Source organism: Rhinolophus sinicus, linkage group LG15 (assembly GCF_036562045.2).
Source record: "Rhinolophus sinicus isolate RSC01 linkage group LG15, ASM3656204v1, whole genome shotgun sequence".
Classification (NCBI taxonomy): domain Eukaryota; kingdom Metazoa; phylum Chordata; class Mammalia; order Chiroptera; family Rhinolophidae; genus Rhinolophus; species Rhinolophus sinicus.
In genome coordinates this window covers 14645519-14670067 of record NC_133764.1, presented here as the reverse complement: position 1 = coordinate 14670067, position 24549 = coordinate 14645519, and the positions used below count along the sequence as shown (strand labels likewise).

The 24549-nt window shown below is 37.7% G+C and overlaps 1 protein-coding gene across 1 annotated transcript in view; it reads right to left on the bottom strand.

Moving 5' to 3' along the window:
• Positions 1-24549, bottom strand: part of METTL16 (methyltransferase 16, RNA N6-adenosine) — a 70411-nt gene that overhangs the window by 15808 nt on the left and 30054 nt on the right. Inside the window, exons 4-8 of the mRNA XM_019755521.2 lie at positions 22310-22450; positions 20520-20635; positions 16040-16182; positions 7349-7418; positions 5782-5871 (exon numbers count right to left, since the gene is read on the bottom strand). Coding sequence (XP_019611080.2) covers positions 5782-5871; positions 7349-7418; positions 16040-16182; positions 20520-20635; positions 22310-22450 — 560 coding nt within the window. The remainder of the gene's footprint in view (positions 1-5781; positions 5872-7348; positions 7419-16039; positions 16183-20519; positions 20636-22309; positions 22451-24549) is intronic.

The window sequence follows — 24549 nt, the reverse complement described above, 5'->3', positions numbered from 1 at the left end:
ACAGTGCTTATCTCTGGGTGGTAGGATTTATGGTCGTTTTTCTTTTCTTTCTTAAAAACATTGTCCATATTTTCTAAAATGTTTACCATAAGGAAACATTAAAAACGAACAAAAAACCCAAAACTTAAAAAAAAAAAATAGTGCCTCAAACTTAATCCCCTCTTCTCTAAGGAAGGAAGAAAAGTAGAAAAAGGGTGTACTGGTTCAATAAATATTAAGCGCCAAATACCGCAGACTGCTCAAAAAATGTGTAGAATAAATGAATGAATGTATGATTTCTACCCTCAGGGAACTTCCAAATTAATGGATAAATCAAGATGTCTATGGTATAAACATAAATCAGCAAGGCTGGTTTTTAAATAAAGATTTAAATAAACCAACGTTCAAATTCAAGGGAAGGCCATCTGCTTAAAGTATTTACCTTGGGAGAATCATCTAGTACAATAGTTTAAGAAGCCATGTAATAGTTGTAAGAAATACCTTCGAGCTATTGAAAGAAAAAAACCAAACCCACTTTTAAAGCACAAAAGTATTCCATCTTGGATAACATTCCAAAAAAGCTAGTATGTGGGCTTTGAAAGCAATTTTAACAAAATTCCAAACTCCAAAAGAGAATTCCTTTAGGAATGAAAAATAATTATAAGCTGAAACCAAAATAAAATGTTTTGATAAATAGTAATAGAATACATGCAAGACCTACTCCTACTAATCTAACATTGTATTTAATTCTGTGTGCTGCATTTTGGGAATAGAAAGGTAAAAGTAAATGAAAAATTGAAATACTGAACTTAATCTTTTTTATGATTTATAAAATAAACATTATTTGTCATACTTTGTAGAAACAGCAATGGAACTAAATGATAAATATAGGATATCTTCTTAGATTATTGTCAATTTGACTCAATGGTAAAATTATTTAATTAAAAAAATGAAAAACATATATACATTATGGAAGAGAACACAAAATTCAAATGGATTTTAAAGAGAAAAGAGGAGAGTACATGAGCATAAATTACTTTTTTGGGAATTTTATTGTTACCTTGATGCTGAGGGATTTGTAACTTTTCTGCGATAGCTGGTACTTCAGTGGAAAAGTCTGAGAATCACTGTACCATGTCATTTATTGCTTCATTTTCATTCACTTAACAATTATTATTTGAGGACCAGACACTATGTCAGGTTGGTGCCACATAAAAGATACAATAATGGGAATATGAACAAAGTACTATAGTGAACACAGAAGGATCTTAATATCAGTTTAGGAAGAGTCAGGGCAAGCTTCCCAAGAGGTGGTAGCTAAACTAACTTGATAGATGAGGAGTTTGATGGTAAGAAAGGAATCTCCTGGTAAGAAAGTCAATCTCCTGTTGACTACCATGTTTCCCCTAAAATAAGACATAGCCGGACAAACAGCTGTAATGCGTCTTTTGGAGCAAAAATTAATATAAGACCCGGTATTATATAATCTTTATTATACTATGTTATATTATATTATATTATCCAGTCTTGTATTATATTAAAATAAGATCAGGTCTTATATTAATTTTTGCTCCAAAAGACGCATTATAGCTGATTGGCTGGCTTATTTTCGGGGAAACACGGTATTTGGATATTGTCTTTATGTACAAAAAAGGATTTTCAGAGAGCAGTTGCTCAACATTATTGGAGCATCAAATACATGAGCGGGTGAGAAGAAATGGAGGGAAATGATAATACAATATATTTTATTGAGCATTTACATACAGACACTGTGTTAAGTACATTTAATCGTGAAAGGCCTATGAGCAAAGGCTGAACAAGGTCAGCTATAATTCTGGCATCATGAGAAGTCTGTGGGGGCTCATATGGTAGAAGACAGTATAGTAGGGAAAACAGGGAACAGGATGGAAGGGCAAGTCAAGGACAGATTTAGAAGGCCCAAGGAGGAGCCAAATGCCAAGCCCATTGGCAGTAGGTAGCCACTCGGGAGTTTCTGAGCAGAATGGTGAGCTTAGGATGAACCCACGTGACTCGTACAAGGGAAGAGAGGCTGCTGGGGATGGCCTAGAAGCCAGATGATGAGGGCTTACAGTGTAGGTCCTTACATGGTCAGACGGGAGCACAAGGCAGCACTTTGAAAAGCAGAGTATCGCTGACGAGGAGCGCAGGCCATGACTCAGAGCGACCTGGGTTCCAACCTGACTGTTCAGCCTCTCCAGTTCCCCAGTTTACTCATCTAGACGAGGGGGCTAATACCATCTCATTCACCTGACTGTTGTCAGGTTTAGATAAGGTGACATAATGTGCATGAAGCATTCAAATAACAACAAAGATTATATCCAGTGCTTCAAATCTACTAACTCTATGAATGTCCTGCTCGCAATGTTGCGCCTTAGTACAAGTCCTGTGTCATTCCTTTTCACATTCAGCAAACAGTTACTGAGCACCAGCTACAAGGCAGACACGGACAATTCCTCCTCCATGAGGTCGTCTCTGATGAGCTCAGTCGGAACCGCCGCCTTTTCTGAAGTCCTTAACTCCCAACTGTTCTTGTCCCTACCATTCATTTCAGTACTTACTCATACATAATTTTGCATCAGTGCTTCATGTGTTTTTTTCTCTCCCCTAAAACGAATCATTGTAAAGGACAGAAAAATCGTGTCTTATTTCTTTGGTATTATCTCAATGAAGATCATACTTCATAACAAAAGTAACTAAGAGGGTCCTTAGCTTTGGGTTTGCTCAAGAGCTCAGCTGCCTCATCACCACATCTGTGTTACAGCATAATGTAGAATTGCCTAGTATAGTACTGGTCTTCAAACCATTTTTTAAACAGCGACGCCTCTCAACAAATAAAACCAATACATAATACTGTTAAAAGCAGATCATCTCTGACTGAAATGAGAGTGAGGCCTGAAGTATCAACCTGATGTCCTCGCCCAACTGTCCTCCCCTGGGGTACCCCTGAGGGATCCCTAATCTACCTGGAACTAGTTTGGAAACCTATGCAGTAAGCAGAGCACTGTCAGGAGACCCCAACTCTGAAACTGACAAGGCTATCTAATTAATTTGACCCCTTCCCTCCACCTGCTCTCCAAAAGGCCTGCTAGTTATTACTCCCTAGGCAAGAAAGTCCCAGGAAATAAATGTCTTGAATGCACAGGAAGAGTTTTCTTTTCTTTTTTTTTTTTTGAACGCAGGGGAAAACATTTTAAAACCAGAGTTCCTGGGCAATGCGCATACCCAGAGTGCACAACTTACTAGATCCACATTATTTTTCCTTTTTGTTTTAACGAGCGTCAAACCTCTGAAAGCAAAGCAAAGCTAAAATAACGCCCAGAGCAATTACTCGAGAAGCTGGGACAAAGAGGCATTCTAAGGGGCTTGTTAAAAATTCTATAAAGAACAGTCCTTACAAGATGCTTCCTTACATCCATCAATAGTCAGAAATGATTGTACAAAAATTCTATCCACATTAGGACTCGTCTTTTTGCTGCTAAAATAAATCAGACAAGAGCAACGGGCGTAGTGGAGGCACTTGAATCAGCAGGGAATTGGAATTTTTCAGATTCAGCACCAACAGAAAGGAGTCGTAGGCCTGAGATAAGTGAAAACAGAAGTTGCCATAGTAACTTGCACATTTACCCTAAAAAGGCGGGAGTGGGGTTGGGGTGGGAAAGTAGGTCAATATTTCTGCTTAACTAGCTCTAGTTCTTGGCTTCCACTCCTCACTAAAGCAGCATCCTCTTCCCTCCCCACCCCCTGAGGAGCAAGAGGGGGAAAGTCAGGTGATAGTCACCCCTGCAAAAAGCAAGGTAGAGGGAAGGAGCACCAAAAGGACAGCCCACTAAAAGCCTCGCGAGTGCCCTAGGACTACCCCTGGGAAAGCAGTTGCTGGGGAAGGGCGCCAGTGCTAAGAAACTGTTGCTGGGTTACCACAAATCAGAAATTGCCCTTTTCCCTGTAGCAGTTTAAGTGCACCTAATGGAACACTTGGGAATGCATTATAACAGCTTTGGGTTGGGGTAGTGGAGGGGAGGAATGAGTACGCTGGCATGGGAGAAACCTGAGGCCCTTAGCAAGACGCATTCTTTGATGATGGAAACTATGAACAGGGCTCGAGAAGGGCCTGAAAGACAGATAGGGAGGGAGGAAGCTCAGAGGGCTCCTTTTCAAAATAAGCTGCTTTTGCGAACATAGAAACATAGTGCCCTTCGAAACTTTGAATTGAAATAGCTACGAACCCAAGACAGCAAGAACAACTCTGGCCTCTGAGATGGCCTGGAGGGTGCCCGCGCTCAGTGCCAGCTCTTCCACCTGCAGTGCCAACAGATGTGGGAAGCGGGTGAAACAGAAACCACTTGGAGACCATTTTCCTGCAGTTGTTAAGTGTCTGCAAAGAATAACCTAGGGCATTACTGATGATTTTAACCATGTGGTGTGAAAGCCCTGGTATTCTAGAAGATGACAGAAATAGGAGGGAGGTTCGAAAAGCAGAAACATCTTTTTTAACCAGTGAACATTTCACACTCTAACCGCTAGATAGCCCACAGCACTCATTGTACAGACGTGGGTCTAGGCTTCCATGAGACAGGCCATTCAAACTTGACTGGGAAATCTACTTCAACCCAGCAGCACAGCTAGCTGCAGCGCACAGCACGGGCAGGCTCAGTTTCAAATTTGGGCTCATGCACTCAGAATGATCTGCAAATTGTCCTGTTGTACTTCTGCGCATGTCTCTACTCCTCTGCCCTATGAGAGGAGGGAAAGAGGCTCATACACATCACCATGTAAGGACTGTGCAGACCGCGAGTGGCCCCGACCTTGGGAGAGGAGCACCGAGAGGAAGCCGACCAGACGGACAGGGGATCAGAAATCTGAAGGACCAGGTACTAGGCCTCCATCAATCCCATGGGGACATCTGACACTAATAAAAAAATTTTGTAAAAAAAAAAACAAGAAAAGAAAAAAAAAAAAACCCCACGGGCAGAAGGAGCACAGGCCAAGCAATGCGGCAGAAACTTAAGGGGGGAATCCCACTCCAGGCAACAATAAGTGAATCACTCCTGCGAGAACAAATGGATGCTATCCTATTGCGACCTCTAGGTACAGCCCAGAAAACTTATTCAGTCTCACCAGTTCATAAGCATTTTTCCTTTACATACAGCAGCAGAGGGGGGAAAGCAGAAGTTTGTGGAATAAATCATTTTTTAAAACGTTCTATTACAGAAAATGTTCAAGCTCAAGCACAAAGTAGAGAGAATAGGACAATGACCTATCACCCACTTCAAAACTGATCAATACAGCTAATCCGAAAGCCAAGATAGGGATCATTCTAGTGAAGGGTTCTAAGTGTTACACATCAAAAGCCTGCAACCCAAAATGGCCATTTCTATAGTCACCCAGGAACCCTAGGAGACAGCTACTCTAGGAAAGCAACAGTAGGAAAGGGAAATAAACAGACTTCCAGTTCAATTCTTGAGGAATGTCCAACAGGATAATTATACCCACAAGGTGTTTCTGTAAGATACATTACCTGAATTTGCAATTCCTAAGAGATGCGCTTCCAATTCATTAATGTTTGCTAAGCAAGAATCACCACACTGCAGCAACCCACGGGAAAGACACCATGGTCACCAAAATCAGCCTTCCAGAACTGCGTCTTTACAACCACTTTCATTCTGACATAAGCTGGTGGGACCAACTTCAGGGAAACAGAACAGTACGAATTTAGTGTACTTATGACCTACTAAACCCACCACGTGCTGGCATTTGGAGACGCAGAGCAAGGTCTCTACTTACTGGTACTGTTACATCATCATAAAAACTCCAAGCTAAGGCCCATCGCATTGTCCGACCTTGACAGAATTCAGTGTAGGTGACTTTAGGAACCTGAAACCAACGAACACAGTATCTCATCAAATTGAGGTCATTCTACCAATATGTTTCTGGCTGCTGCCTCATGTTAAATTATTGGTGTTGCTCTTTCTTTTTATCAGTTAACAAACGCTACTATCCAACAACAGTTATGCACAGCTGCCTAATAATGAATAAATTATCTCGCAACAAAGTTGTGCTTTTTTCCCCCTCCCATAAAACATTTCAGAGAATTTATAGTTCTGGCTTGGAAGTGCAAATATATTAAACACCTAAAACACAGCTCTTCAGAGAATCATTGGCAAAATGATTCAAATGGTTTTCTGTTTTCTCTTTTTTTAAGAAAGAGAGCCACCAAAGGCTAGCTAGACACAGCTATGTAGTCTCCCTTTCGTCCATCAGATTTTGGGAAAGAAAATGCAACTACTTTGTAATTGTCACAATTTTAACAAAGAAAAGGGATGGTAGGGAAAATAGAATGAGTAGAGGTGTCAGAGAATAACCAGAAATCAGAAACTTGGTTTCTACCGCTGACCCCATATCTGATCTCTTCTCTGAAAAGTCATCCTGCTCATTCTTACTCAAGCCAAAACACCATAAACTGGGAGGGGAGTCAGAGGGGAGTAGTTATTCATCACTTGCTTTTCAAAACAGAAGGGGCTGATTGCACCATAGTGGGAAGCACACTGGATGAAGGATCATTCTGGTTCTAGCTGCTCTTAGATAACTAGACTTGTGACCCAGAACAAGCCCCTTAACTTATGTAGCCTTGAGTTTCTGCAATTATAAAGGAGTCAGGTGCGGTGTCAGTGGTAGGTAAACACCAGGTTTTTTGATTTCTGGGTTCTCTCTGATATTCTCTCTCTCTCTTTTTTTATATATCAAGGTAATACTGGTCTCACAGAATGAGTTGAAAGTGTTTTTCCTCGGTTTTCTGAAAGAGTTGTGATGAATTAGTGTTTTCTTCTTTTAAATATATATATTTTTTTTCCAAGTCAAGTTGTTGTCCTTTCAATCTTAGTTGTGTAGGGTGTTGGTTCAGCTTCAAGTTGTTGTCCTTTCTGTCTTAGTTGTGGAGGGCACAGCTCAGCTCCAGGTTCAGTTGCCGTTGCTAGTTGCAGGGGGCACAGCCCACCATCCCTTGCGGGACTCAGGAATTGAACTGGCAACCTTGTGGTTGAGAGCCCACTGGCCCATGTGGGAATCGAACCGGCAGCCTTCGGAGTTAGGAGCATGGAGCTCTAACTGCCTGAGCCATCGGGCCGGCCCTGATATTCTACTTATCCTGTTTTCTCACCCTTTCTTTAAGTAATTGTCAAAGAAGGCCTTGTTTTAATAATTTGTAAAAAGGCCCTTTTAGCCTTAAAATTAAAAACTAAACAAGCAAAAATAAAACAAAAACCCACTTAGAGTTTTAAGGTATAAAGGAAAATTCTATACTCCAACTACCATTAAAAGTAGATACACAAGAACAATAATGACAAAGGCTTACCCCTTGTATGCGAAGTTCTTCCTTCAGAGGAGCAAGGCTGCATTTCTTTCCCAGCATACAGCTATACCACCTAGGGGGAAAAAAAATCAGACAAGTAAAATACCATTTACGTGGATACATTTTTAAATTAAGCATTACTTAAGTAAACAAGATGAGAACAGCAGCAAACAGATACTGAGTTAAGTTATAAGTGACAATAATTAAAACTGTATATAATGTACTGAAACAAAAAATAAATCTAGCTAATAAAAACAAGCCCAAAGCAACTTAAAACAACAAAAACCGCTAAGTCTCTCCAGTGATTCAGGGTTGTTATGAACTTGGAAAGAGGGTGACAGAGAGAGATGTTGCACGTGTGATGCTCAGAATATAGGCCACTTATTCTTAGAGCAGAAATCAGTTAATAAGTAACAATAAAAATAAGTGTACCTAAAACTAATAAATATAATGCTGTGTGTCACTCATACCTCAATTGAAAAAAAACAACCACCATGTACTGTATAAATACTGTTCTCACCATATTAAGGGAAGTTATAAAATCTAGCGTGAACCTGTATTTTGAGATGCCCTCACCTGCAAATAATTTAAGGATATATATTACATTAGAGTTTCAACAGGACATGAAATCAATTTCTTCTATAGTAAATACAAAGGGTGCCAAAAAAAGTATACACATTTTAAGGAAGGAAAAAATTATTAAAATTATGCTGATGGTAACCACTTTGAGCAACGCTTGTAACTGCAGAAGTCAAACTTTTATTCAGCTTTTGTTATCAGTATGTATTGAGTATTACAATTTTAATACAGTTTTTTCCTTTCTTAAAATGTGTATACATTTTTTTTTTGGCATCCTCTGTACAAATCCAAAAAAGGGAGTATACAGAAGATGGAGTGAACTAGTTAAATGATAAAGGGACAGAATTTATTTCTTCTGATTAATCTAAAAAGTTTGCAAAATGAAATTTATACAGCATTTCTCTTTAGCCTATGAAGGATTAACTACTACGGGAATTACACTTCCATCATTAAAAAAAATAGGAAACTGGACAAAATATATGAAACAATTGTTTTCCAGACATTGAACAACTGCAGTGAAGACCTATAATGTCAGAGCGAGAGAGAAAAAAAAAATGAGTCCTACAACTGCCAGAGCTTATTGCTAAAGGAAATTTCCAAGCTGCAATGCAGGGAAAGAAAACTCAAACAGAGCCCAATAATCTTGGGCTGAATTGATGAGATAGATGTTGGAATTCAGAGAGGTCAAGGCAGCAAGGCTTTGAATAGCAAAATACAAGGAGCTGCATAGAGAGAGAATTCTGGGCATCCGCAGAGGGGGTCCCTGGAATATTTTGCAGAATGATCTGCACACGTGGGGTGGAACTCCGTGGGGGCTAGGGAGAGAACTCACTCCCAGAAAGCAGTAAGCTCTACAATTCCTGGAGTTCAGACAGAGACAGGACTAGTCTGTGGTTCTACTAGTGAGAGCAGAAGGCCCTTGTTAATAAAAGGGGTATCTACATAGTAAGAGTTCAGGAAAGGATATGGCTTTGTAATAGGGCTACAGGCTATTCTATATGTACCCTAATGAAGCTTAAAAGCAAGACTCAAAAACTGATCACAAGTAACTTAAGAAAGCATAAGAACAAAGGCAAACACTCTTTAAAAGGGATACAGTGAAACACAGCACCTCAAAACATAGTACCTACGATGTCTATCATCCAATAAAAAATTACCAGATATTAAAAGAAGCAGGAAAATGACTCACAACCAGGATTAAAAAAAAAAAAATCATTAGAAACAGACCAATACTTATTTCACTCAGCATAATACCCTTTAGGTCCACCCATGTTGTAGCAAATGGCAAGATTTCGCTCTTTTTTGTGGCTGAGTAATATTCCATTGTATATATGTACCACTTCTTTAGTTCCATTTCTTTAGTTAGAATATCAAAGATATGTTCAGGCTGGGTAGTTTGCAATCTCTAAGAATTGGCTAGCACAAGGAGGGGCAGTATCGCTCCATCCAGAAAGATTTTCAAAGTCTCACAACATCATAATACACAGAAAATTTAAAATATTTACAACACAAAAATCTATTAAATGGGTGCAAAAGTAATTGCAGTTTAAAAGGTTAAAAATTGCACGCCGGCCCAGTGGCTCAGGCAGTTGGAGCTCTGTGCTCCTAACTCCGAAGGCTGCTGGTTCAATTCCCAATGGGCTCTCAACCACAAGGTTGCCAGTCGATTCCTCGACTCCCGCAAGGGATGGTGGGCAGAGCCCCCTGCAACTAAGATTGAACATGGCACCTTGAGCTGAGCTGCAGCTGAGCTCCCAGATGGCTCAGTTGGTTGGAGCACATCCTCTCAACCAAAAGGTTGCCGGTTCGACTTCCGCAAGGGATGGTGGGCTCTGTGCCCCCTGCAACTAACAATGGCAACTGGACCTGGAGCTGAGCTGCACCCTCCACAACTAAGATTGAAAGGACAGCAACTTGACTTGGAAAAATGTCCTGGAAGTACACACTGTTCCCCAATAAAGTCTTGTTCCCCTTCCCCAATAAAATCTTTAACAAAATAAAAAGGTTAAAAATTGCAAAAACCACAATTACTTTCACATCAACCTAATACATTCTGCATGATTCCATTTATATGAAAGTCTAGAACAGGCAAAACTATTTGACAGAATCATCAGTGGTCACTGGAGGATGGGATAGGTTATGGACAGACTGCAAAGGAGCACTAGGGAACTTTTTAGAGTGGTGGAAATATCCTACATCTTGATTGTGGTGGTAGCCATGTACACATTTGTCAAAACTCATCAAACTGCATACTTCCAATTGGAGAATTTTACTGTATGCAAGTTATACCTCAATAGAACTGATTTAACATAAATTTCTAAATGTGATGTATCATATACTTTCAAATAAAAAGAATAGTTAATAAATGTTTTGCACATTTCTTTTTTGTTTGTAACATGGCTTAGTTACACCAGCAATACAGACTCTGTATCCTGTGTTTTTCAACAAGCATCATACAGTCACTCCTAAGTCATTTGATATCCACCTAATTGCACATTATTTTTAAAGAGAAATTTCAAATTGAGGAGATATGTATTCAATATTTATTTGTTTACATACAAAATAGCTACTATGAAGGTGAATTTTAAAGTGACAAATTCTAAGTGACTTTAGGAGCATCTAAAGACATGTATTAAGTTAAAAGTATATAAAATTGCCATTTTTCTCAGTTGAAAATTGTTGACGACTGGCAATTTCATATGGTTCAACCTAACACATTAAATAAAGTATTAATTGTACAAGTATGACTAATACTATTACATTGTTTTAGAAATAGTGTGCATTAACCAATATTTTGTTTTCTTTGTTTGTAGGTTCAACATGTGACTGCCCCTATTTTTGTTTAGTCAATCCCGTTTTTCTTTCAAAATACAAAGAAATAATTGTTCTACCTAATCTACTTTAAACAAACCTGGGTAAATTTACTTAGAGCATAATCAATTTCATTTGGTGGTTTTAAAATGTTTGGAAGAAAAAGAATATGCTCCCTTTAAAAAGACAGTATATAAATGGAGAAACCAGGAATTAAAAGCCTTTGGTATGTTAGGAACAAGATGAAGAAAAAGAAATTAAGACCAATTAGTCCTCACGTAGTAACAGTATAAAATCGGTTAATTAACACCTCTCCTTTAAAATTAGCGTTCCTGATTAGATCAGATCACCAGAAGCCAAGAAATGGCCCAGAACAGAGACAAAAGAAAGATACTGTAAATTTCCTCAGGAGATGAAGGAAAGCAAATATTTAGATAAACAAGGCTTCTCATAGTTAAATGTCATTGGTACTTGATGTTCATATTTCTTTAAACCCTTGCTATAAGGCGAATCTTTTAAGATTTAACCTCATCAATATATTTACTGTTTTCTGCAAGTTATATTTCTTAGACAAAAAGCAGAAGTAACTGGGTGTATTAAAAATTCTGTGTTAACTTCACTTAAAAAAAAATGCCTACCCAATAGATTTTAGTTACTCTCAACAGGATCTTGTGACAACTAATCAAAATCCAAGTAGAAAAAAAATTAACAAAAGGAAGATCTAGTTACCCAGGAGACTTTGAAACCATTATACTATTTTAGTGATGAAAGCAGCACTCTAGTCATTACAGCATTTAGCAATTTCTCTAAAACAGCAGGTTTCAAGAAAACGTATTCTGAAATAATTTCAAACATACAAGAGTTGCAAGATTAGTACAAATGATTGTGGTATATACCTCACTCCCATTCATCGATTGCTCCATTTGCTTGCTCTATGTCTGTGGCGTTTTTCTAAACCATTTAAGAGTTAGTTACAGACATCACCATGCCCCTTTAACCCTAAATATTTTGCCATGTATGTTTTAAAAACAAGGGCATTTCTCTTTCATAACCACAGAAGAGTTATCAAATTGGAAAATGTAACACCCATACAATACTATTATCTGGAATATAGTCCATATTCAAATTTCACCAATTATCCCAATAATGTCTTTCAAGACAATTGTTTCCCCTGATGCAAGAGCCAATCTAGGATCATGCATTTCATTTACGTGTCAAGTCTCTTTAGTCTCTCAATCTGGAGCAATTCTTAGGTCTTTTTTTTCTTTCATGACCTTAATATTTTTGAAGGATTGTCTTACAAAATCCCTCAAGTAGGTTTGTCTGAAGTTTCCTCCTAGCTTGATTCAGGTTGTCATTTTGGGCATGAAGAGCAGAGCACTGCTGTCGAGAACTTCCAGGTGCCTCGGATCAGGTGGTGATCACCTGGTCAAAGTGCTCCCCCCAGGTTTCTCCACTGTAAAGTTACCACATTTCTCTTTGTAATTATAAGTCATTTGTGGGGAGATATAATACTTTGAAACGATGCAAATGTCCTGCTTCTCTTTGTTGATCCTTCCACAAATCAATTATTACTATAATGAACGCAAAATGGTGATTTTTTTTCTAACTTCATTATTCCTGCTACATTTATTAGTTGGCATTCTACTGTAACAAAGAGCATCTTCTCTATCCCCCTTATGTATTTCACTTGCTTATTTTATTCAGTGGGTCATAATCCATTACTGTCATTATCCATTATGAACTAATACTACCCTATACACGGCTTGAGCTGGCACCTACGTTCTTCTGACATTTAATACTGTAAAAGGTATTAATCCATCCTTATAGACCAGGAAAATGGAAGTGGTTTACCCTTTTATAAAGGCAAGTCAAATTCACAGCAGAACTGGACAGTCTTTCAGCTGGAGAATTAACTAAAAGTTCAGTTATGAAATCTACAATTGTTCCCTGCAACTATTACTTCTAGCACCCCATAACTACACAAGTATCTAGTTAAAAAAAAAAAAAAAAATACGGAAAGGGAGGGGAAGCTCTACATTAACGTGAAATAACAAAGTACCTGTAACATTTCCTTTTAACACCATGGACCTTAGCATTTAAATCTACTGGATTCCCTAAAACAGTCAAGAGTTAAGATGATCATATTTAATATTCATTATTATTATTAATTATATCAAATACACATTCATTTAATTCTATGACTACCCTACGAGGTAGCTATTGTTATTCCATTTTACCAATGAGATTTACCAAATTTTAAACAAAATTTAAGTCAAAGAATCACATTTTAAAAAAGCCCAGATTATTACATTTATCTGTCCATCACCAAATACATGGATTACACCTAAATCTAAGAAGTATCCACCATCTGGCAGGGGGTAGGGAATGGAAAGGAAAATGCATAAAAAGGGAGAATGGGTGAAACCAGTATTAAGTTGGAACTCTGTCAGATACAGATCTCTGGTACCCGGAAAAACCGTAAAATCACTGCCATAAAGGGCATCAGTTATAGACATACCGACCACTGACAAGAGTGGAATCCAGGCCATGAGGAGTTTGATAAAGTCTGCTAATTTATTTAGAAGGTTAGGGGAATGAGTCTCTAAAAATGAAAATTAAGTAAGCTCAAGTCACAGGCACAAAAAGTGAAAGGTAAGGATGACAAGCACTTGCAAAGTTTCATCAGTGATAGAATGGCTGTCTAATGTTATACGTCAATTACAGCTCAAGTAAAAAAAAAAAAGGTTGTCCAATGAGAAGGCCAATTGCAGGCTGGGCTGCAGAGGCTGCACGGGGTGGTGGAAAGAGCACTGGGCCAGAACCAGGAGATCGGGGTCCCAAGTCTCTAATCTGCACGACTAAGAGGCTGTATAACCACCCCGCCAAGACCTCCCAGCTGCAAAATTCCTTAAGATACAAAACTGCAGTTGCTACTGGTGAGGCATCTGAGTGCCATCACTGAAATCAGTCTAACAAACTGCACTTATTTTTTTCCCTATAATGTTACAAATTTTGCTTAGCTGCTGCACTTCTTCAGGAACAAGAAAAAAGTCTAGAGGGATAAGAAGCAGATGGATTAAAATACTTGTTTTTAATGCATTATTTTTTGGAGCTTCAAAATATGCAGTTTCCAAAGCATGCTAAAATTTGAGAATTACACAGTGGAGTAAATATTATGTCAACTATACAAATATGCAGGAAGACGTGAACAGGTAATATGTACAAATGAAAGTTGTCATGGCACAATGCGAAATTGTAAACAATGTTTACAAGTAATACTCTTTCAAAACACAGGCTCTATTTTAGTTTCAATAAAAATCACTTCATTTCTTCCCTTCCTTTTATGGTCCCTCTCAACTTGCTTGAGTCCTAACACAGCAGACAAGACTACTGAAGCCTGTTTTTAATACATCACAACTGGGTAGGTAAGGTGACACCAACCTCAAAATAGTCAACTCTCAAGAAATAAGACAGGCTCTAGCAATTTATCCTTCCTAGCAAACGTATGCCTTTCATTCAGTTTGGGGGCTGCCACAGAGCCAGGTGCAGGCAGACTTGGAACATATTGATCAATTTCTCTCCCTCAGAATGATGTTCCTTTACAACATATTTTTGTAGTTCAAATGGGACTTTGGAAATAATAGAAATGTACTGATTAAATGCCTCCTGAAAACAACCTTCCCCATTTTCCTGGTTTAGTTTCAGTCCCCTCAAAAGCTGACAGATACTGAAATGGTCACACGGCCCGGGTTACCTCTTGTCACGAGTTCCAGGCTCTGCTACCTTTTTTAAGTTCATTTTACTTACTCAGACTCTTCTCAGTTCTCACTGTAATTTAAGTCTCATTCTTCTTCATACCTTAATGTATCTTTGAAGGAATCAATTTAAAGCAAAAATTTAGTAATCTTTTGGCTTCAACGATGTGTAAATTTTCTAAGACACACCATCCAACAATCCAGTTGCTTTCCACAAATATTTAAATAAATTCACACTTAACAAATCAGAATATTTATTGATTTCAGAATTGGCCTTTTTCTAAAAGCAGCAGCTTTAAACACCTATAAATCCAAAAGAAAAAAAGAGTCTTCCCTATTCAGCAATGCCACTTCTGGAAATATGTCCAAAAGAATTGAAAGCAGGGTCTTAGGAGATATTTGCACACCTGTGTTTGTAGCAACATTATCCACAGTAGCCAAAAGGTGGAAGCCACCCAAGTGTCCATCAACAGATGAATGGGATAAACAAAATGTGGTGTACACATACCATATCAGCCTTAAAAAGGAAATTCGGACACACACTATAACGTAGCTGAACACTGAGGAGATGATGCTAAGTGAAAGAAGCTAGTCACAAAAGGACAAAAACTATTATGATTCCACTTACATACGGTACCTACAATAGTCCAATTCTTTGAGACAAAAAGTAGAATGCTGGTTGCCAGGAGTTGGGAGGAAAGGGGAATGGGATGTTGTTTAATGGATACAGAATTTTACTTTTCCAAGGAGAAACAATTCTGGAGATTAGCTGCACAACAATGTGAATGTACTTAACATTACTGAACAGTACACTTTAAAAATGGTTAAGATGGTACATTTTGTTATGTGTATTTTAGCACACTTTTTAAAAATCTTCTTTATGTCCCAAAGCTAAATCATACAGTGGAAAGCCCTTTTAGTTTGAACTACTGCATTATCCATCATTTCAACAACACTTGGCAGGGTGAGAAGTCAAGCAAGACAAATAGCTCTTTTTGAGTACCTTATGCTGCTTAATGACAGGTGTGTTGTCCAAAATAATTAGCTTTTAAAAAAGAACAGACTTAACTCTCCTCTGGCACTGGTTAGTGATCTCAGTTTCCCTTCATTAAGTTCTTGACAGCTCAATGTCCTCACATCTGTCACTGTTTGGGATACCGATTCCAAGAACATAAATTATTTCAAGGACTAGGCAACAAATTTATTCTGGTTCATGGGACAGATCTGAACCCATCTGTTTTCTAATCAAAAGCCATATTTGAATCAGTATTGTTCCATCACAGTACCGAAAGGAAAGCAATACGATCATATGGTATTTTCCTCCTTTCTTTCCATGTAGTATAGATGATTACAGGAAACACAAATAAATTAAAGGCATGAGAGCATCCTCAGAAACAGGGTCTTTGCAGACTGTAGGATCTGCTACCTTTTCAGTTTTTATAGGTTTATTCTTTAGACCACCATGGTTACATTTACTCTAAGTGACATGGTTTCTTTGAGAATCACATAGAGGGAAAATACTCCCATACTGTAATAACCAACTTACCTCAATCTTTTTTTAAGTTGTAAACTGTCATGGATGATCCTTTTAACAAACTCTAATTCACCTCCTTCTGCCATGATCTCTGTGATACCACCTGTATTGACAGAACTAGGTGGAGGTCTTCGAGGATTTCGAGAATTTACTCCCTGAACAACAACAAAAAACCCTGGTGAAAAATTTTTAGACCTGAAGACCAAGTCTTCCACTATAGTTTAGTTCTAAATAAGAATGCTTAGACGTAATGCTAGATTTAGGATTTAAAAATCACATAATCATTGCAATATTACATTTTAAACAACTGCCTTCCTAGAGTCTTTTACCTTCCAAGTGTGTTTGTGGTAAAACATACAAAAATTTTACCTTTTTATAGTAGCCAATTCTGAAACTTTTTCTTTATGTTTTGTCTTGGTATCATGCACAGAAAATATTCCACCCAAAGATTTATATAATTATTTACTTATGTTTTCTTCTAGTACTTTCATGGTTTTACTTTTTAAATTTAAATATTTAATCCAGTCTTAACTCACACCATATGAAAAAAATAACTCAAATGGATCAAGATCTAAATATAAAAGCTAAAACTATAAAACTCTTAGAAGAAAACATAGGAATAAATTCTCATGACCTTAGATTAGACAATAGTTTCCTAAATATGACACCAAAAGCATAAGCAACAAAAGAACAAATAAATTAGACTGCCTCAAAATTAAAAACTTTTGAGTTACTCTCAACAACAAAAAAACAAACAACCCAATTGAAAAATGGGCAGAGGACTTGAAGAGACATTTCTCCAAAGAGGACATACAAATGGCAAATAGACATATGAAAAAATGCTCAACATCACTAATCATCAGAGAAATACAAATCAAAACCACAATGAGATATCACCTCACTCCAGAATGGCGATCATCAACAAGACAAATAGTAACAAGTGTTGGAGAGGCTGTGGAGAAAAAGGAACCCTCATACACTGTTGGTGGGAATGCAGACTGGTGCAGCCGTTATGAAAGGCAGTGTGGAGGTTCCTCAAAGAATTACGAATAGAATTGCCATATGACCCAGCAATCCCTCTCCTGGGTATATACCCAAAAAATCTGAAAACATTTAGAGATAAAGACACGTGTGCCTCAATGTTCATTGCAGCTTTGTTTACGGTGGCCAAGACATGGAAACAACCAAAATGTCCTTCGATAGATGAATGGATGAAGAAGTTGTGGTATATATACACAATGGAATACTATTCGGTGGTAAGAAAAGATGATATAGGAACATTTGTGACAACATGGATGGATCTTGAGAGTGTAATGCTGAGCGAAATAAGTCAGACAGAAAAAGCAGAGAACCATGTGATTTCACTGATATGTGGTATATAAACCAAAAGCAACAAAAGAACAAGACAAACAAATGAGAAACAGAAACTCATAGACACAGACAATGGTTTGGTGGTTGCCAGAGGGTAAGGGGGTGCGGGGGGGGGAGGGAGATGAGGTTAAGGGGGATCGAATATATGGTGATGGAAGGAGAACTGACTCTGGGTGATGAACACACAATGGGATTTATAGATGATGTAATACAGAATTGTACACCTGAAATCTATGTAATTTTACTAACAATTGTCACCCCAATAAATTTAATTAAAAAAAAAAAGAAAAACTTTTGAGTTACAAAGGATACCATCAAGAACATGAAAAGACCACCAAGAATGAGAGAAAATGTTTGCAAATAATATATCTAATAAGGGACTTGTTTCTAGAATACACAAAAAATTCTTACAACAATGATAAAAAGAAAAATAACCCAATTTTTAAATGGGCAAAGGATCTGAATAGGCATTTCTCCCAAGATATGCAAATGGCCAATAAGCACATGAAAAGATTTTCACATCATTAGTCATCAGAGAAATGCATATCAAACCTACAGAGAGATACCACTTCCTACCCACTAGGATGGCTATAACCAGGACGACAGGTAATAACAGGTGTTGACAAGGATGTGGAGAAACTGGAAACTTCATATGAATACACTGCTGGTGGAGGAAGGACAAATGGTACAGCCACTTTGGAAAACAGTCTGGCAGTCCCTTAACTGAACACTGAGTTATCATATGACCCAGTAACTCCACTCGAAAGTATACATTAAAAGAAGTGAGGGGGCCGGCCTGGTGGCTCAGTCGGTTAGAGCTCCATGCTCCTAATTCCGAAGGCTGCCGGTTCGATTCCCACATGGGCCAGTGGGCTCTCAACCACAAGGTTGCCAGTTCAACTCCACTGAGTCCTGCAAAGGATGGTGGGCAGTGCCCCCTGCAACTAAGATTGAACACGACACCTTGAGCTGAGCTGCCGCTGAGCTCCGGGATGGCTCAGTTGGTTGGAGCGCATGCTCTCAACCACAAGGTTGCCGGTTCAATTCCTCAAGTCCCGCGAGGGATGGTGGTCTGCGCCCCCTGCAACTAGCAACTAGCAACGGCAACTGGACCTGGAGCAGAGCTGCGCTCTCCACAACTAAGACTGAAAGGACAACAACTTGACTTGGAAAAAAGTCCTGTTCCCCTTCCCCAATAAAATCTTAAAAAAAAAAAAGTTTTAAAAAAAAAATAAAATAAAAGTGAGAACAGGTCCAAACACTTGAATGCTCACAGCAACATCTTCATAATAGCTAAAAAGTGAAAACAACCCAAATGTCCATCAACTAATGAATGGATAAGTAAAATGTAACTATTTCCATATAATAGAAAATTATTTGGAAATAAAAAGAAACGAAGTACTGATAAGATGGTACAATATGGATGAACCTTGAAAATACACTATACTTAGTGAAAGAAGTCAGTCACAAAAGAACATGTATTATAGGATTCCATTTATATGAAATGTCCAAAACAGGCAAACCCATAGAAGCAGAAAGTAGATTCGTGGTTCCCTAGGACTAACGGGACTATAGAGAAATTAAGAGTAACTGCTCATAGGTATGTGGGTATGGGCTGTTTTTTCTTGGGGAGGCGGGCAGGTGAGGAAAATGTCTAAAATTGTGGTGGTGGCTGCACAACTCTGTGAATATACTAAAAATAATTCCACCTTTTAAGTGGATGAATTGTATGGTATGTGAATTATATCTCAATAAAGCTGTTATAAAAAGATATTTAGTTCTAATGCTAGTAATATTGTATTTCTTCATCTGGATGCTGGCTCCACAGGAGTGTTCACTTTGGAAAATCCAGTTTATACTTATGGCATGTGTACTTTTGTATGTTGTATCTCAACATTGCACAAAAGAAAAGAAAAAAAAACACTCCAAGATGTGACTGTTTTAGTTCTTACAATTTATCTGCATTGAAGGCTAAAATTTAGATTTCTTAAATCTTGCTTCACTTTATGTTCCAATCTAGAATGTTGGTATTACTAATAAATTTCTGTCCCACTCTCTCCTCCCCCCTCAAAAAAATTTAATCCATCTGGAATTAATTTTGTTATGAGATATACAAATGGTACATTTAGGGTATCTGAGGGATTCTAAAAACAATTTATTCTTTCAAAGCTTTAAGCATACCATGTTTCCCCGAAAATAAGACCTAGCTGGACCATCAGCTCTAATGCGTCTTTTGGAGCAAAAATTAATATAAGACCCGGTATTGTTATGTTATGTTATATAATATAAGACCCGGTCTTATATTAAAATAAGACCGGGTCTTATAATAATTTTTGCTCCAAAAGACGCGTTAGGCTGATGGTCCGGCTAGGTCTTATTTTCGGGGAAACATGGTACACACCCCACTTCCCTCTGATTAATATTACTCACTTTCTATTAATAGGGAATTACCTACACAAAGGAAAACCTGGGTTAAATCAATATTTTATTTTAATGAGTTTTTTAATAGGTTCATTGTTTTTATCCAATGTATATTTCTTTCCATATTTATAAGCAAATATATTTTTCATTTGAAGTTGGAAAGACTAAATCGGACATTTGTTTACTATCAAATGATAGATGGCAGTAAAAACAGTGACCTTCCTCCCTAAGCCAATAAGCCCAATGCAGAAGTAGACTGTGACCTAAGTTGGTCCAATCAGAGGAAACCCAAATATTTAATGGTTTGAGGAAGAAAAGAGCGCTCTCCTCACCCTCTCCCCCTCCCCAAATATTACTCTGGCACATGTAAACCAGCCTGAGAACAAAAACAACCAAGGGCCAGGTCAGAGCCAAGAGAAACCTGGAAAAAAAAAAAAAAAGCAGCCTCAGCTTTGAACTACTATGAACTCCTTGATCAAATTGTTCCTGAAGTCTACACTATTGCTGGATTTCTCAGATACGTAAGCCAATAAACTTTCTGGTTAAGTTAATCTGAATTGGGTTTTCAGGTGCTTGATACCAAAAGCATCCTAACTCATACAGTTTCCAATATAAAAGCTGCTCTTTGCTCTTATTTTTGCAAACAATGTGAAATTAAGTAAATATTCTTTAATTTACTTTAAAGCAGAAGATATTTTACCTTGGCTTCCAACTGATTGGCAAAAAAGGGAGGGTTGCACATGCAAAAGTCATAGATTATCTCAGATTCTTCTTTAAGAGCATCCATCAGTAGCGTCTTCTGTGGTACTTTTACCACTAGGAGAAAAAATAGAATTGTTAACTAGTATTAATGCTGTGGTAGTTTTCAAATATGTCTAAATTCTTTGACACTAGTCCCCTCAAAAAGTGGAGTTTAATGTCCCTCTCTTTAAGTACAGGCTGCACTCACTGACTGCTTTATAGGACAGAATGTGACAAATGTGACAGGGTATAACTTCGGAGGCTAGGTCATAAGAAGCAATATGGCTTCCTCCTTGTCGTATCTCTTGAATTACTTGCTCTAGGAGAAGCCAGCTGCCATGCTGTAAAGGACGGTCAAGTAACCCTGAGAACAGATTCACATGGCAATAAATTAAGGCTTCCCGCCAATAGGCACTTAGGGGAGCTATCTGGGAAGCACATCTTTACCCCCAGTCAATTCTTCAGATGATGGCAACCTTATGAAAGACTGACCCAGCACCACCCAGCTAGGCCATGCTCAAATTCCTGACCCACTGAAACTATTAGATAATAAATGTTTATTGTTTAAAGCTGCTAGATTTTTGAGTAATTTGTAATACAGGAATGATAACTAAAAAAAAAAAAAAAACCGCATTAACAATTTTAGTATCTCTCCTTATAATGATATGCTTGACACTAGTAAGAAAAGCCTATTTCTTCCATAAAGAAATATGAAGTCTCTTTAATAATTTAAAAAACCCCAGCCATTTATATATAAAATAAGCATAAAAATACATAGTAACTGATCATTAAGGGGATTTGATTATTTGTAGCACAATTCCAAGTACTGAAATAAAAAAGGTGGTAAAGTTTAATCAACAACAGTAAGTAGGGTTTTCTTCCTTTTAAAAGTGACTAGGTTACTTCATATAGAGTTGATTCTCATTATTTGCAGTACTTGAACATATATTTACTTATGTTCTATAAAGTCATCTCAATCACGGAATTACTGAATACTGAACCACTGGCTCCAAGGAGAAATACAGGGCTAGGTAACTGTGAGCCTCTGGTCCAACATTTTCATCAACCAATCAATACATAAACTTATTTTATATGTGTTTCTGTTTAAAGACACCTTATTTAATATACATTGCTGATTCATTAACATCGAACTCACGGTCAACAATACTCTAACTCAGGTCTGAATGAAGTTTATCTAACACACGCATTTTCTCTGTAAGGCACATCACAGCCTTCCCGTACTTAGGAACAGAAGATAGCACTTAAGCACTATGTTTAGGGACCATTTGAAACAGCAAAATCACCAAGAAAAGGCACAAAAGTGCAAAAAAAAAACCACAAAAGGCACTAAATAGACCATGAAAAGGACACTTGTTTACAGCATAAAAGCTGAAACAAGAAGGCAGGGTGCTGGCTTGTTCATCTTCAGCTGGGAACATGCATGGTGGCTGACTGCATGTGTCTGTGGATGACCACAAAAGTGCCACGAGGACTGATCTGGGGGTTAAAAATCAATAACCCCAAGTAGGCAATTTCACAAATACAGAATCCATGGATCAACTCTTATTTACTCTATTTCTTTCTGAATTAATTCTGATAACAAAACAGCAAACTCAATTACAATGTACCAGATTTTTAAAAAAATTACCCAAGTTTGTATATTAAAGCAAAAGATAATGAGATGTGTTAAATTAGAAAGACAGGTTAATAAGCAAAGCTTGAAAGGGATATTAATTCTGTAGAGCTAACCTTTTATAAGATCAGATAAGTTATTCTGTTCCACATTTTTCTTTGCATAGTTGAAGCACATATCGTCTACTTCTGTTGCAAGGAAATACCAGCCATTTAAGGTACTTCCAAGTAAAGGATAGATGCAGGAGGCCCCAGTACCTAGTAAAATGAAAATTCAAAACATATTGCACACACCTAAGGGAGAGGTGAGAATAATAAGCAAAAACACCATTCTTCTCTTAGAATTCTTATCGCTTTAACAATTTAAATCACAAGCTGGTACCCGATTATATACATACTGTGGCTTCTGTGTTCTCTAGTCTTTTCATATGTTTTAGTCTTACCTCCTAATTAGATTCAAACTTCCTAGAGGATATAAATCTTGCTGTCCTCTTTTTTTGTATGTTGTATATAAAATGAAGTATGCATAATTGACTGGTGATCAAGGGATAATATATGACTGATTAACTGAAAATTGTCAAAACAATTTTGCTTTATGATATTTGTTAAAACACAACAGTGATATTGTAAAGTAGATCAATATGCATCCAGTCTCCAAAAGCAAAAAAAAATACACAAGGTACAAAATTTTTATATTATAAAAATATAATAAAAACCACCCAATTCCCAATATATCCGTAAGCTGTTACTTGAAGGAAACCAGAAATAAGATTTTTTTAAACTAAAGAGAGAATTCATTTCTTAGATGTAGAGACATGGAAAGACATTTGATCCAGATGTAAAACATCAACCGTTGGCTTGACCCACCATAGTTTCAAGGATTAAGAAGCAAATGTTCCAGGCAAAAACTACTCTTTGACAACTAGGGTTTGGTCCTAAACTTGTATGTAGAACCCCTCACCATGGACTGAACTACATATTAACCATAAATATTGCTTTTACGATCATTGACTAATCTTGGTCAATAAGATCTTAAAAAGCATATTCAAGAGAAGAAAAGCCAGTTTCTCCCGAAGGCCTACAGAAGTCAGCCCATACCAGCCACTCCAGGTCTGCTTTCTTCTAACCCAGAGGAAACCCAGACTCATCTAACTGCTTCCTCATGCAGTATTCTGAACAGGCTAGTAAAAGACATGACAACTGATGGCCAGAACATTTAAACTCTTTGACAGTCACAGAGATTGCTACACTTTCTATCATGCTTACCTAATAGCACCCGGGCCCTGATGCTACTGGACAAACACCTCCCCGGGGATGTGTGAGGGTGGTGGAGGAACGGAGTGGCTCCTGCCAGAGGCCACAGTTACTTAGCCCCTGCCAGCCACTCTGGTAAACCACCGTCATTCAGAAAAAGGAAATTTAAGTAGCAATTTCAGCTCCATAGGAAAAAATTCCAGACCAGATCTCAGGCCCTTGATTCTCACATAACTGCCTCTCTCTTCATATTTCAATGTCATTTAAAAGAAAAAAGAAAAAAAATACGCTTTCCTCTAGTTGCCCAACGATCAGGTAACTCCAAGGTAATAAACGCAGATAAGATTCTGTCTTCCGCCAAAAAAATCAAGTTTCTCAATTCTTAAGACCAAAAGACTTGCATTCTAACATCCCAATCCCCTCAGAAAGCCGAATGATATTTTTAAATGGGTAATAATCCTTTTAATGATAAATAAAATTGGAACGTGTATAATCATAGAATTAGAGCAAACTGATGGAGTCTGGGGGAAGAATTTCTATAAAACACTAATTAGAATGAATGTGATTTTAGCACCAGTGCCCTTACAAAGAACTAAAATCCATTAACCTCCTATATCCCCAAGTGTTATTTTAGAAGGTTTGGGGCATAATTAAAATAAATTAGTACCAAATAGGCTCTCAAGCTTTTTAAGTTTTCTGTATATCCCATCAGCCAATCTTCTGCCATGAACATGAAAGGGCTGAAGTTTCTGTTGAACCCCTTTATTTTTACATAATGCTTAGGTCATACGGAGTGTTTGCAATTTTGAATGTTGAAAGACTGATGTATTTACCTGGCAACATTCAAGAAAGTATTTATTAGATACCTACTATGTACCAGAAATTTTTCTAGGCCTTTGGATATTATGGTAAGTAAAAAAGTAACAGGCTTGGGGTGACCGGTTAGCTCAGTTGGTTAGATCATGGTGCTGATAACACCAAGGTTGCCGTTTCGATCCCCACATGGGCCACTGTGAGTTGCTCCCTCCTTAAAAGAGTTAACTATGCCATTGTAGCATGAAAGCAATATGTAACCAATGACCATGGCTGTTTCCCAGTAAAAA